Here is a 14,017-nt window from a genome sequence, read left to right on the forward strand (position 1 = left end):
AGTTTATTCATCTACTTTGTAAGATTTTGATTATGTTAAAGAATTAATAAACAACTATTTTTAACTCACTCTATGCATTCAGTTATGTGCACATGATATTTTAGGATGTATATATATTTTATTTCCAACAGCCCTTGTAGCTGAAGTGAACGCAGCAGTTGCCCAGCTTTTGGCTCACTTTTCTCAGGCCAAGACAGGACACCCAGAGGAAAAGGTGGGTCTTCCTCTTTCTCCCTATTTCTCCCTCTCTCTCTTGCTCCCCTACCCATGGGGGCAAATAGGGGTACATCATGTGAAAGGGGAAAACATCCATGTTAAAAGGAAAGCTGGGTATTCCTTATCTAATTTCCGTTCAGATTGAAAATGGAGAGAGAACGACAAGCTGTTCCTTGATGGGTTGTTTAATAGAGGAAGTCATTGTTCTATTTATGAATTATTTACTTTGTATTCAATATATTCTCATTTCATTTTGTACAATATTATTCAGGTTAATTGTCAATTTACACTTATTTAAAAATATTTATTTTTCTTTGTGGCAGGGGTATCTCCAACAATATTTATGATTTCTCGTATTAAATAAAAGTTTCAAGAAATTGATGCAGTTTTCAAATTACACATTAAGTTTACATCATTGCCAAAAATTTTTAATCAACTTCCAAATTTACCTTAGCAATTTTTTTTTTATAATGGATGCAATGTTTTAGGGGATCATTAGATATCATTTTACTTTTCTAATGCTGAAAGAGTAATAATTTCACATTGTGGAAGAGATGTTATAGAACTGGGAATAAAGAAAAAAAAACTTCTTTGCTTCAGTAAGGAATGTTTATATGCGTGAGAAATCAGTTCGTAATTCTCCCATATCCTTATAGTTTGAAGACTGAACCCGGCCTGTTTTCAGCGACTGTGTTCGAATCAAGCTTTGAAATCTAAGTTTAGAACGAAGAAAGTCTTATTGATATTGTCGGCATAGCAACTCTAATCTGAATCATTCGGCAGAGCTCTCAGCTTCTCCTTGCTCCCATGGTCTGTCAAATAAACTCTTTCCTGTAAGACATGGAATTGAACTGCAAGCAATTTAGTGCTCTCAGATTTATTTCATGAGGTCTTGGCATACATCTACATGATCATTCTATTCACCCAGCCTTCCTGTAGTACATCTGTTTTGCTCATGGGAGCCTCTGACTGTTAAAAATATGGAAATAATGGGAAAACTGCTTTTTTATACAGTTAACTTTAATAAAAAAATAGGATAAACGTGAAGAAAGTTGGCAGAATTTGATAATCTATATTGATTGATACGCACATTCCCTTCCAGTAATAAAAAAGAGAAATTCCATTAACTTTTTTACTTTAACATTATTTTGCATTGCAGTATAGACCCATTACATACAGTGTTTGTGTTTAAACGTGCTTGCAATGATAAATTTGACGCTGCTTGTGAAATTGATACAAAAAATGGATGTAAAATCAATTTATTGTCAGAGGGTATTTGAAGACTCAAATTCTGACGATCTCCTTATCTGTTTTGCGGTTGGGATAAATATAAAAATTTCTTTCGTCTGCTTTGGCCATCTTCCCCTGGAGAGAGATTTAAAAGAGAAAAATAAGCAGTTTAGTTCACCTGTTCTCACTCTAGACCAAGGAGAACTTGACAGAGAGGAAGCCTTAATCAGTTCTTCCTGTATTCTTCTGCTGCTCAGCAGTTTGACAACTTGCCAGCTGATGATTATTTGCACAGTTTAAAAGTTTGAAGATGTTTGTGAAAAAGGGTGGTGGAGACAAACCTTTGATAAAGTGGAAAAAAAATTATCATATAATGAAACCAATATATAGATTGGAGGAAATAACTATTCACTGTAGAATTTGGCGCTGTATGTTGTGGATGTTAGAGACAAACACGTGAAATACTGAGAAAGTATATTGATTTAATGAAGAATGGTGAATGAAAGATTTAAAAAAATGTCTGTAGATTTTATAATACTTCATAGTCAGAAATTGCTTTATCCATCATCTCATGTGTGATTTCAAATGTCCTATTAGTTATCTTGTAAAGAGCTCAACATATTTTTAATTGTGTCAAATTGTGAATGTAAGAAATTAAGTTTCTTGACACAAAATAAACTTTCAGAAATAGTTTAGTAAAAAATGTTTTTAAAGGCAGTTACAGGTAATACTAGTAAATTGACTTAAAATGGTAATCATACAATTATTTTTTTGGAATTATAGAGAATATTTTAAAGTATCTTTATATGGGCGAAAAGTGTTCTTTCTCAGAAATGAGATCAACAAAGATTATAATGGATCTCTTTCAATTAGCAATATCAGCCGAGAGCAAAATTACATTGAATGCAATCAACATTTAATCCTTATGATGATACCCTTATTTATGTCCCTTCTCATTTTCCCCCTACTACACATGGGAATCAATATGTGGGCTCATGGCTTTGGGTTTAACAGACTAAGATCAAACTATTTGATATACATGTATTTAAAACCATTCCACATATCTATCAATTAATTATTTTCTTATATTGATACATATTTCATTTCAGTGATGTTCTATTTTAAGAAATATGTTCAGTATTGGGGAAGCATACATGCCCCTTATTTTATCTCTACATTTTTTATATGTCACAAAAATAATCAAAATATATCAAACATGCGTTGCATTTCAGTTAATCAGAGCATTGATATTGTGAGTGTGTTACATAATATAATTGTAAATAAATTTTTCTGGACTAAAAAATAATTTAACTTGTACCCCAGCCCTACCGACAAGAATCTCCATAGACCAAAGTACAAAATTGCTTTACAAGAGAGCCCAGGTTCCGATTGCACGAAAGGGTCTTTACAAAAACTGTCTTTCGTGTCGCCCATCTTTTATGATACGCTATAAGCAGGGTGTTTCTGAAATTTATGATAAAGAATGAGATTCGTTAGCTTGCTTTTAAATCAAATTTTTTATACAATTTCATGATATATAACATCATTTTATAAACAAATATCTTGTTTATTTTAACGGACGAATGAAATATGTTTGCAGATGATTTATTTAAAATGCGCTTCACATGGCGCATCATAAAAGATGGGCGACACGAAAGACGGTCCTTGCAAAGACCCTTTCGTGCAATCGGCCCCTGCACATTTAAAATACAAACATGATACAATATAAAAAATGAGAATAAAACATTACAACCTATAGAAAGCATATAGAAAAAATACAATCAACTATAAAACCGGAACCCCCCCCAAAAAAAAAAAGTCTTCTATAGATGACTGCATGGCAGATCACTTTCCAATCAACCAAAGACTGATATTTTACATCATTTGTACACACCTGTCCCCCAAAGTCCAATGTTGCTGACAACATTCTTCCTCTTCATGTTGACAAGGAGACAAACATAGTCTTTTCTAATTAATCTCTTTCCTCATTGTAGTGAATTCATTTACCCCAGCACCACACACAATTGGTTGTAGAAATTGGTGTGATTCTGTATGGCATTTTACCTGATACAACCAACACCCCCCCTCCCCTGCCCAAATTTGTTACTGAGTTTGTAAATAGCCACGTTTTCTATCCCTACTTGAACATTTTTTTACCACTTTATTCATAAATTCACATGCGCAGAGAGGGTTTATAATGTTGACCATGAATAGTTGCACTTGTTTTGCAGCATTTTATAATCCTGTAGCTTAGCTTATAATTGATCCACTTTCCCCTTCTAAGTGAAAGAATTATCCATTCCTTCTTAAGTCTCTGCTTCCTAGCTCCTTTCATCAAACAGCTTTGACCACATGCTAAGTCTCCTTTCGGAAGGAGAGTTTTAAGAAGTCTCAACACTTTTCGCTACTTCCTCATTTAAAGATTTTAAGTTCTAAGTGCAAGTAGACTTAGTCTTAATACTCTCAGTCTCAAGCACTTCCTAACTGTATTAAGAGGACTAAATTTAGGAGCTGAACCTGACCCTTGCATGCCTTGATTTCTGGAGCTAATTTAGACCGATAGATGCGGGAAGGTTTTTGATTGGTCGATGACAGGTTTCACAGTCTTTTAGCTCTTTTTTCCATAATGCATTTTAAAATTGCCAATTTATTAGGGTCAAATGCCCAATTTAGAAAATTTTTCAGTACCGTAATGAAATTAATTATTCATTTACTTCTCTTTTACCACAAATGAATGTTTTAATATCTTTTTTTAAACTTTCTAATATTTTGAATATATATTATGTTTGATAGCAATCGGCCTGAAATATCCAATGCACAATTTTCATTGACCTTTAATGAACCTTGTTTGGGGAAGCATTTAAAATAATTTCTTGAAAATGAATTTATAAGGAAAATATGGAGAAACCATATAAGAAAAATATTTAGAAATTTAAAGATCAAGTTTTCCATTTAGAGATTGAATTTGCTTTAATAGAGCTTGAATTTTGAGATGGTTTTGGAAAAGTGCTTTCTCTCTATTATGCCTCCTCAATAATTTCTTCCCATCTAGAAAACAAATTTTGTAATTTTGTAAAAAAAATGTCAGCATGGAATTTGAAAGTTTGAAGTTTACAACCTCTTCTGAACTGCACTGTAGGTTTGTTTTGTGGGATAGGAGGTTTAAATATTTTAATGTAATAGGCACTAGGTACTCAACTGCAATAAATTGTGCAGGCCTTAATGACCAAAGAAAAATCAAATTAATCCCGATGCACTAGGAATCGATGTATTTTGCACAAAATCGATGGAAATGGCAGAATTCAGTAGTCAATGTGTAGATTGATCTCTACACATGTTTGATCTTTTAATGAACATTGAAAATGTATGTTCTCAGCAGAACCAGGGCTATGATTAACAACAGCAGTAATCAACGAGAAGAATTCTTTGATGAATTTGCTTTCTGTCAGTAAAATGGTATCATTTTTAAAAGCTTATAAGTAGAAGCTTGTATAGACTAGTTAAGTGTCACATCATCTAGAAAATATTTGGTTTCAGCATTTCCAAGACCATTTTACCATAGCGCATGATTAAAGACCTTCATGCATTAATTAATTTTGATATTAATGAGTTCATGGTGGTCCAGAGAATAACTTGGGCTTTTATGAAGCGATTCCCGCCATATTCGGGTTGTGGACACTTTTCACCATGCTCCAAAGACACATGGTATACAAAACACCTAAATAAAGAACAAATTTAGTATTCTGCATTGATTAAATGTTTGTAAAACACAGTCTTGTAAATTGTTGATTTGAATATAATTTTTTTTCAAAGGTGCCACCATGGTGCCTGTTGTGCTATAGAGACTTTGAGATGATTAGTCTTTGATAAGGTACATACATGTATCCATTTCACATGCACACTAAAAAGACTCTAAAAGTGTAATTCACATGAAGGTAGTTTGTTACTTTGATCATTCTTTTTATAATTTCAGTCATCTGTTTCTGTCTAAGAGTAAGTGAAATTCTGTACTTGTCTGATTAGTTATTGTACTTAATTACTCTGGCACAGCTTGGAGTGTAGGTGGTTACTTATAATATCCTCCTTGCACTAAATATATCCAATAGCTGAAGTTTGTATTCGTTCGAGGTCTTAATTTAATCGAATATTGCCTTGGAGATAAGCTTGCGACCTCAGATGTTATATTATTATGATTATATTAATGAATCATAAGCTGATGTAATTTAGAAGTAGTGAAAAGTTGCTTTCTACAGTACTTGAATTCTTGATGGCAAGGTCTTAAAGAATAAAATCCAGTAGCAGCTACAGTTTTAACAGGATTAGGGGCCAATTTCACTATCTCACAAATGAAAATGCGCATTCCCCCCCCCAGCTCAAGCGAATGTTGAAAGGTTAGTTTAAGGTGACTTTTTCTTTTTCTTTCTATTTATGCATTATTTTTGTTCATTTTATATTTCACTGTCATGTTAAGAGAAAACCAAAATGTTAGGGAAATTGAGGTTGATTTAATTGAAGTGTTTGTATACAAAAGTAAGATGCTAACAAAATTATCTACATGGTTAGTAATGGATGTAATACTTAAATAAAAATATAATAATAAACCCAAGTTATTGACACCCTATTGTGTGTGAAATTGTTTAAAAGTAAAATGGGAATATTGATTATAATACATCGATAAATAGTTTGTGTATATTAATATGAGATTTTGGAATCACCAAAATGTTCTTACAAGATAAGTCTGCTATGCACTGTTTCATATGAACTGAATACGAAAATAATTTTAGACACATAATAGAGTCAGGCCAAGTCTCTTAGCCATGGGGGGGGGGCATATTTTCAAAGCTCTTCCTAAAAAGCACTCCATTGCGACGGACCTTTAGATTATTCATAAATAACAATAATGAAGAAAACTTGACAACAGCATGAGTTACCCTTTATAGGTTAAATTTCTCACTTTAATCTTAGATGTACTCATAGCAGTGTAAGATACCAAGGTTTATTACACCTGTTAATGGTTATAGTAATAAGTAACCCAAAATAGATACATTATCTAATTACTCATAGGTTAGCAGAATGAGAAAAGCTTGAAGCAAAACGAGTAATAATACCTGTTCCCTCCATTGGCAACATAAACCTGTGAATGCCACACCCCATGTACCACACTGTATTATGCAGTGCCTGGGAATTTAGCTGTTATTACATAGATAGTTGTGTTGCACTGCAAGTGTTAACCATTCTCAAATAAGATCAATTATTCAATATCTACTGATGATTTCCATGATGACTGCGCAGGGAGACCTTTGGTCCGGGCACTATACCTCCATTTGTTCGTACAACAAGATAGCAATTATCAGCTTACAAATTACATTTCCCCGCATACCCCGAGGATGAACCATGCATGGGTGCGTTACCACTGAGTACCCTGAGTGCATGTGTACTTGCATCTTCGTGCCCAACCCTATTTATCATGTCCTGCTTAATTGAAATGCATATTTCAAGGGAAAGTAAGTGGAAACGTATGTCATCTCATTGGATAGGCATATGTATTGAGCACATGTTTTGGAAGACCTTTACCCCTTTTCTGTAGGCCCCTGTTATTGCAAAACTGGTGAACAAATGAACACAATCAAGGTCTGGGGCCATAGAAGGCATGAAATAATTACAAGAGCTGGTATCTCTCTTCTAGATTTGCTTGGATGTATGCAGTATCACCATTGGAACTGTTGTTATTCATTGAAAACCAAGGTGATTGTGAGATTTAAATGAATTCCATGGGGATGATTATCCATAATAAATGATTCTAATTGGAATACAAGGTGACATGTTCTTATCAATGAATGCAGTTGTAATATCTGGTATAGTTATACTTGTGGTACTCATAGGCTATCAAATGACAGTAATTCTGCATTTCCAAGTGAAATAATGAATTTCCAATATGAATGTATATTTTTTGTATAATGTTAACTTAACCATATACTTTCAAGAATTATTGCCAGGTTTTAAGACATTAAATATTGGCAGTTAAAAAGAACAATAGTTAATGATCTTGCTGTGATCATGGAAGAATAAGCTCGCAATCATTCACTACACTGAACAGGACTTGTATTTTAATTTGCAATGGTTTTAATTGCTTTTAATTTCAAAAGGGCAATCAGCTCTGTTGGAGTTTGCACTTCTAAAAATCTATTCCTACACATTAGAGCTCAAGTGTGGAGTGAAAATATCAATGCAATCAATGAAACCCTTCCGTCAACAAAAAGCAGACCACCAGTTCAGAAGATCGATCCATCAACGATCCTCTGATCCCATCCACTGACCATTTGGCCATTTACGTAAAACAGATAATTGCTTTTGTTAAGTCTCCCTTCCCCAAAGCCGTAAGGAAAGAGAGGTGTTTGCCGCAAATACCACCTCAAGTCGTACTGTATTTCCGATCGATATGTTGAGAAGACAAACTTGATGCTAATTACTTGGATCAGGTATTGGGTCAAAAAGTACTAATTGCAAGATGTCCAATAGGGAGATTTATGAGTGTGTGTGTGGTTATTTTAGGAGTGCTATCAACTTGAGCAGGGTGGGTAATTAATTGATCTTGGGATGATGTATCTGTGTCACACAGGGGTTAATTAGAAATTGCTCAAAATGGCTGCTTGAGTTTGGTAGATGGATGATGGCAGTTCTAGGGCAATAATGAACCAGGCAAACTGACATGCTATCCTCCTCTCCTTTCCTAAACACCATAAATCTTTCAGGTCTGCTATTGGTAGTTATCTGTGCCAGCAAAATAAAGATTGGGAAGCTTTTGATGATAGAATTGGAGCCATAGCGATGGCAGGTGGGGGGGGGGGGGGGGTTGCCAACCGTGAAAGAGTGCTTTCTGTGAAATTGTTAGTCCTGACCTCATTTCACTAAACCAGTTTGTAGATACCATGCAATTAGCTAAGTAATTAAAATCGTCTGACCTAAAGTGTTACATCTCTGTTTATATGAAAGAAGTTTATGTCTAATTAGTTCAAAACACAAATGTGAGTGATGTGGACACTGAACTGTTAAAGTAGAAATATATTGAAAATCGTAAAACTGGAGAATCATATATCACAATAAAGGAGAAAATAAGGAGAACACGATGGTGTACATCATTTATCATGGAGACGGATGAAACTCAGTTAATTGATAGTTTAAAGTTCTCTCTCTGAATGCTTCAAACACGCAGAATTACGTCCGCGAAATTGGGGATTTTTTATGACGTCACTGTCTGTACGAGAGGCGTGATTGGCTCTCCCACGTGAAGCTCCACTTGCATGCAAAACCTGTTGCAAGGGTACATTTTCTCCACATTGTCACTGAATACTTCGATCCCGAAATGATCGAAAGAAAACCCAGAATTTTATCTAGATTTGGATTTTCAAATTGATGATTTTGAGATGAAGAGAATGATGATGAAGTGAAACAACACAGTGCCGTAGTTGGAGGTAAATTGGGGGAATTACGCCGATGATGATGATGATGAAAATTCAACTTGCAACACAATCACAAGTAAAGTCATGTACATACCGATTCGCTACCATTACCAATTTTTAGCTGCTGGAAGTGCTAGCTACACCGCGCGGGCCAAATTGAATTCATGCTGAACATGAATAACCACATTCAGACAGTCTATCATAAGAAGGAAAATGATATAACTGTACTTACAAACAAGTGAATAATCCGAACCTGAAGGCAAATCAACTCAACGAATAGTACCAGACGATATGGCATATGCACTGACGATAAACTTCATGTGGCTGGATAGATTGTCACTCGTTCTGTTAGATGTAACTTTTATCTCATTAATTTGACAAAATTACGAAACTCGGGGAATTATTATTCTATATAAAAATATAGTAACATCTCTTATCATTTTTTGAATTACGATAAAACCTGTTTTGAAGGAAAACGTTGAGGTAAATTAAAATTAGATGTAAAAGATCATCCCATCATGCGTAGCATTATGTGATCGTAAACAAACCATCACAACAACACATGCCGTATTGTTTGCTCGCCTTGGCTGAGACTGAGAGAATAGATCTATGCACGTGTTGCACAGCTCTCAATCAGCAAGGAAAGAATACGTGCATGTTTGCGATGGTTTGTTTGCAATGACATACAAGCTACGCATGTTGGGGGGGGGGGATTTAAAAGTAATTTTAGTTTATCTCAACGTTTTCCTTCAAAAGAGGTTTTATCGTAATACAAAAAATAATAAGAGATGTTACTATATTTTTATATATATAAATAATTCCCCGAGTTTCGTAATTTTGTCAAATTAATGAGTTACAAAAAACATCCAACAGAACGAGTGACAATCTATCCCAGCCACATGAAGTTTATCGTCGGTGCATATCGTCTGCTGCTATTCGTTGAGTTGATTTGCTTTCAGGTTAATTCGGATTATTCACTTGTTTGTAAGTACAGTTATATCATTATTTTATTTAATTTGGCCCGCGCGGTGTACGTATAGTACCACTTGTAGCAGCAGCTGCATGAGTTGGTAGCGAATCGGCATGTACATGACTTGTGATCGTCAGGCAAGTTGAATTTTCATCATAATCATCTATTCGGCATTGTTCCCCCATTATTTACCTCCAACTACCTCACTGTGTTGTTCACTTCATCATCATTCTCTTCATCTTTAAAATCATCAATTTGAAAATCCAAATCTAGATAAAATTCTGGGTTTTCTTTCATTTCGTGATAGAAGTATTCAGTGACAGTGTGGAGAAAACGTACCCACGCAACAGGTTTTGCATGCAAGTGGAGCTACGTGGGAGAGCCAATCACGCCTCTCGTACAGACAGTGACGTCATCAAATTCCAGTCAATTCAGAGACCGATGCGAGGCATATTTCGGAGGGGCATTTTAGCGTTTTTTAATCGGCGATTTTCACCGTTTTGTATTATTTTCGGTATTTTTGAATGACCCACTGATGATCCCCACATCATTACCTTTCCATTGATATATAATAAGACCACATTCATAATCAATATATTTCTCCTTTAACATACTTTGTCTTCTGGAATCAAAATTGGAGCCTGGTACATAGAAGATGTATTTAGTGATAGTGTATTCAAGCAATACAATGTTTAACTTAAAAATGATACTGAATTTAAAATTCTCTAAAATGATTTGTTTTTTACAGTATAATATTGATGCCAAATATATAGCAAAATATATATATATGTTTTTTTAAGTAAATGACTGCATAATACAAGAGTGTAAGATGTTTGTTTACTGCATTATTTTGTTGAAAATGATTAATAAAGTTATGTGAAGGCTATATTAGTATGCAGTGTGATATGAAATGTGAAAAATGCTTTTTAGTTATTTTCAAAGCCAAAACTTAATAATTCCAGAGAGGAAGAGATTTATTTCATTTTTTAATGCTGTAATGAAGTTCAAAATACATGTGGTTGGACCCAAGCTAAGCAGGATATCTGAATGAGTGTACTTTTGCATGCCATGCAAAAAAGGGGGCTAAAAATTGACTGATTATCATCACAGACGGAAACACAATCCTTATCACTGCTTTCAACCTGTCATATTTTCCCTCATACAGCATCTATTTTTTATTATGTTGACTACTATGAATGCTAAGGGAAAATATATCTTTATACAGTGTGGTTTTACCTCAAAACAGGTCATATTGATCAGTGCTAGCTTCCTTTGACAAGCTTGACAGATAACAACCTGTTGTTTTGGGATCCAGGCAAGTTGACGTCTGGTTCCAAAGAAGGTATTTTTGCTGAACAGGCATAGTTTGCTTTTAAAATGGCAAGATGAGTAAGTCACGGCATCATTGTCTTGTTTTGTTTTGGTGTTTTTGTCAGGTGTAGTAGGATTCTAAGGTCAAGGTATATCTTGCATGTAATGCTGACTCATTTTGAAAGTAAGTCAAATAGTCGTGGAAATTCTGTTAGAAAATAATAAAAATCCATTTAAAACATCAAAATGAATGTATTGAATATAATTCCATTAAACTACATTTCATAAAACAAGGGACTGAAATCATGTCAGATATTTTTTGAAAGAATATGCATTCCATCTATTCCAGTTTCAAAAGACGATAGCCATTTTGGAATAGGATGCCACCTCATGAAAATCAAGAGTATAGTTCTTTTTACATTCTTATTTGATTTCTACAAAAATTCCCTCGAGATGTCACTTTAATGTTGTGTCTACTCTGGTCATTTAATAGTATTGTAAAAATATGAGTAATTGTATAGTGATAGATTTATTTCCATTTCTCGAGAGAAGATGAAATGAAAAAAATAAGTTCTTTTGAAAGTGTTGATTGATAAACCTTTTATCCTTGGCAGCTGCCTGCTCCTCCATATTTCCCACAATTTCCTGATCTGATCCAAGAAGTCCAAAGCGGACCATGTTGCCATTGATTAGGGTCAACGAAACCTGAGTTCATCAGAGTTGATTAGGAGAGGAAGTCTCTGAGAACGGAAGACTTCTTGATACCCACAGAAGAAGAGAAAAGTCAAGACTGAGTCTGTTGCCTTGACCAGTTTTGTGCATTCCCCCACTCCATTTCTCTCCCTCCTCTCCCTCTCTCTCTCTCTCATTGGTGATTTTGCATGATTTGATTTTTTCCTTTAATTAGCCAGTCAACATCTTAATTCATCCCAATTGACCACTGTAAAACAAATCTAATAAATTTAAAATGAGATATTCCAAGTTATTTGGAAAACTCCAGTAAATCTAATTTATTATGATATTTGACCAACTCACATATCAAGTTAAATACTGGGATAGAAGTTTTCTTGTTAAAAAACATATGGAAATCACAGCAGGCATGAAAGATGATTTCTCTTTTGTTTGTTCATATCACTTTCAGAGGGTTTTTTTTTTTTATTAACCTGATATACATGTATACCAGATTTCCCAGTGGAAATTATATGAGTATTATCCAATACTCTTCAGAGTGGAGTGATAAAATGAGTATATTTAGCAATTAAAGTACTCTTAACCCATACTTCTGAATTTTCTAATTTATGTCTACAAGCATAATACAGGGGCAAATAAATGTCATTATTCCAATTCCAAAGGGCAATCAATAATTATCGATTCCCATAAGAAAATTGGTTACATTTAATAAAAAAATCACCAAATATCCTTACATCATATCGAAATGTGTAATTAAACTAGAAAATAAAGTAGTACAGATTAAAACTGAACCTATAAATCCCCAGGTTTCATTTTGTAGTTACTTCGACTGGAAAAAAAACATCAAAGCATTACCATACTATAAAAATCAGAGGCCACGGGTGACTTGACAACCAATCGGTAGCAGATGACATACAAACTGTACAACAGTTGTTTACCAGGGCCTCAAACACTGATAAACAGTAGATAATTATTATTCAATCATTTTTATTGAACATAGTGACAGCAGTGGTGGAGGGGGTGCCCCTCCAGTTTAAATCCAATTTGGCCGGTGATGATTCGAACTGTGCCAGTGAGGAGGGCTGTTTTTCAATGTCACAATGTTTAGTGGTTATACTTCATGAAGGAGTGCACCTTATGGTACTGTATCTGTCAGGGATGACAGTTTGTTGCCAGGCTATGAAAAGGGTCCCTTCAAAGTGATTCCATATTAATGCTTCTCTAACTTAGGAGAATGTTGGTGTTAAAGAAATATCATTATTTACTGTCATTAGCTTTATGATGTATGGAAGAGTTACTGAAGATTTATGTAAATTGTGAATTTTTTCTTCTTCATCATCATCATCTTCTTCTTCATTGGCATTATCAATATATTCCTTATTTTCATATTACTATATTTAGCATCAATCATTGTCCCATTGACATTGTCCTAATCAGTAGTACTTCTTGCTTTACCATAATCACTTGATCTTAATCATCATCATTTTCATTGTCAGTGGTTTGATCATTATCAGTTTGACCAGATATATGTCATCATCACTCTCAAGACAAAGACAAATGACAGCCAAAGAAGATCACCACCACATCAGTTTTAAACACTAGACCTCTATAGAGACAATGTGGGGGGGGGAGGGTGTTCTGAGTTTTATTCCTCAAATTGATCAATCTTGCCATTTAAAACAAAAGGCAAGTGAGGTAGTGACCCTGTATTCAACTTATTGAAAGGAAACTGTCTCAGCGAGCCTTGATGACAAAGTTGGCTATTTTGTGTGAGAAAGGTGGTGTTTAGCTACCAGACTCTGTTGCCATATTTGAGCATCGAAATGGGACAGGGCGATAGTTGTGTGAGTCAGAACAGATGCTAACTTGCTTAAGAGGGTTAAATAATGAATTGAAAGAGAAAAGGAGGTTTAAGGAAGGGGGCCGAGATATATAGATAGACTTGTACAGAGATGTTTCAAGTCAGAGGGTGAGGGAAATAAAAAGAGCATTGAGGTAAGGAAGAGAATAATGAGGATGGAGAGAAAGTATTAAAAGAGAAGGGGAATTGGGGAGAGAGAAGGGAAAAGGGGAGGGAGAGAATGATAGAAGAAAGAAAAGGAGAGCAGGGGAGAGTGGTTAGAGAGCAAGTATGTGTGTA

The 14,017-nt window shown here is 34.6% G+C and overlaps 1 protein-coding gene across 1 annotated transcript in view; it reads left to right on the forward strand.

Annotated features, from left to right (window-relative positions):
- The window catches only part of LOC121410649, a 64,210-nt gene that overhangs the window by 22,680 nt on the left and 27,513 nt on the right, over window positions 1-14,017 (forward strand). Inside the window, exon 6 of the mRNA XM_041602876.1 lies at window positions 132-214. Coding sequence (XP_041458810.1) covers window positions 132-214 — 83 coding nt within the window. The remainder of the gene's footprint in view (window positions 1-131; window positions 215-14,017) is intronic.

This window comes from Lytechinus variegatus, chromosome 3 (genome assembly GCF_018143015.1).
Source record: "Lytechinus variegatus isolate NC3 chromosome 3, Lvar_3.0, whole genome shotgun sequence".
NCBI classification, from domain to species: domain Eukaryota; kingdom Metazoa; phylum Echinodermata; class Echinoidea; order Temnopleuroida; family Toxopneustidae; genus Lytechinus; species Lytechinus variegatus.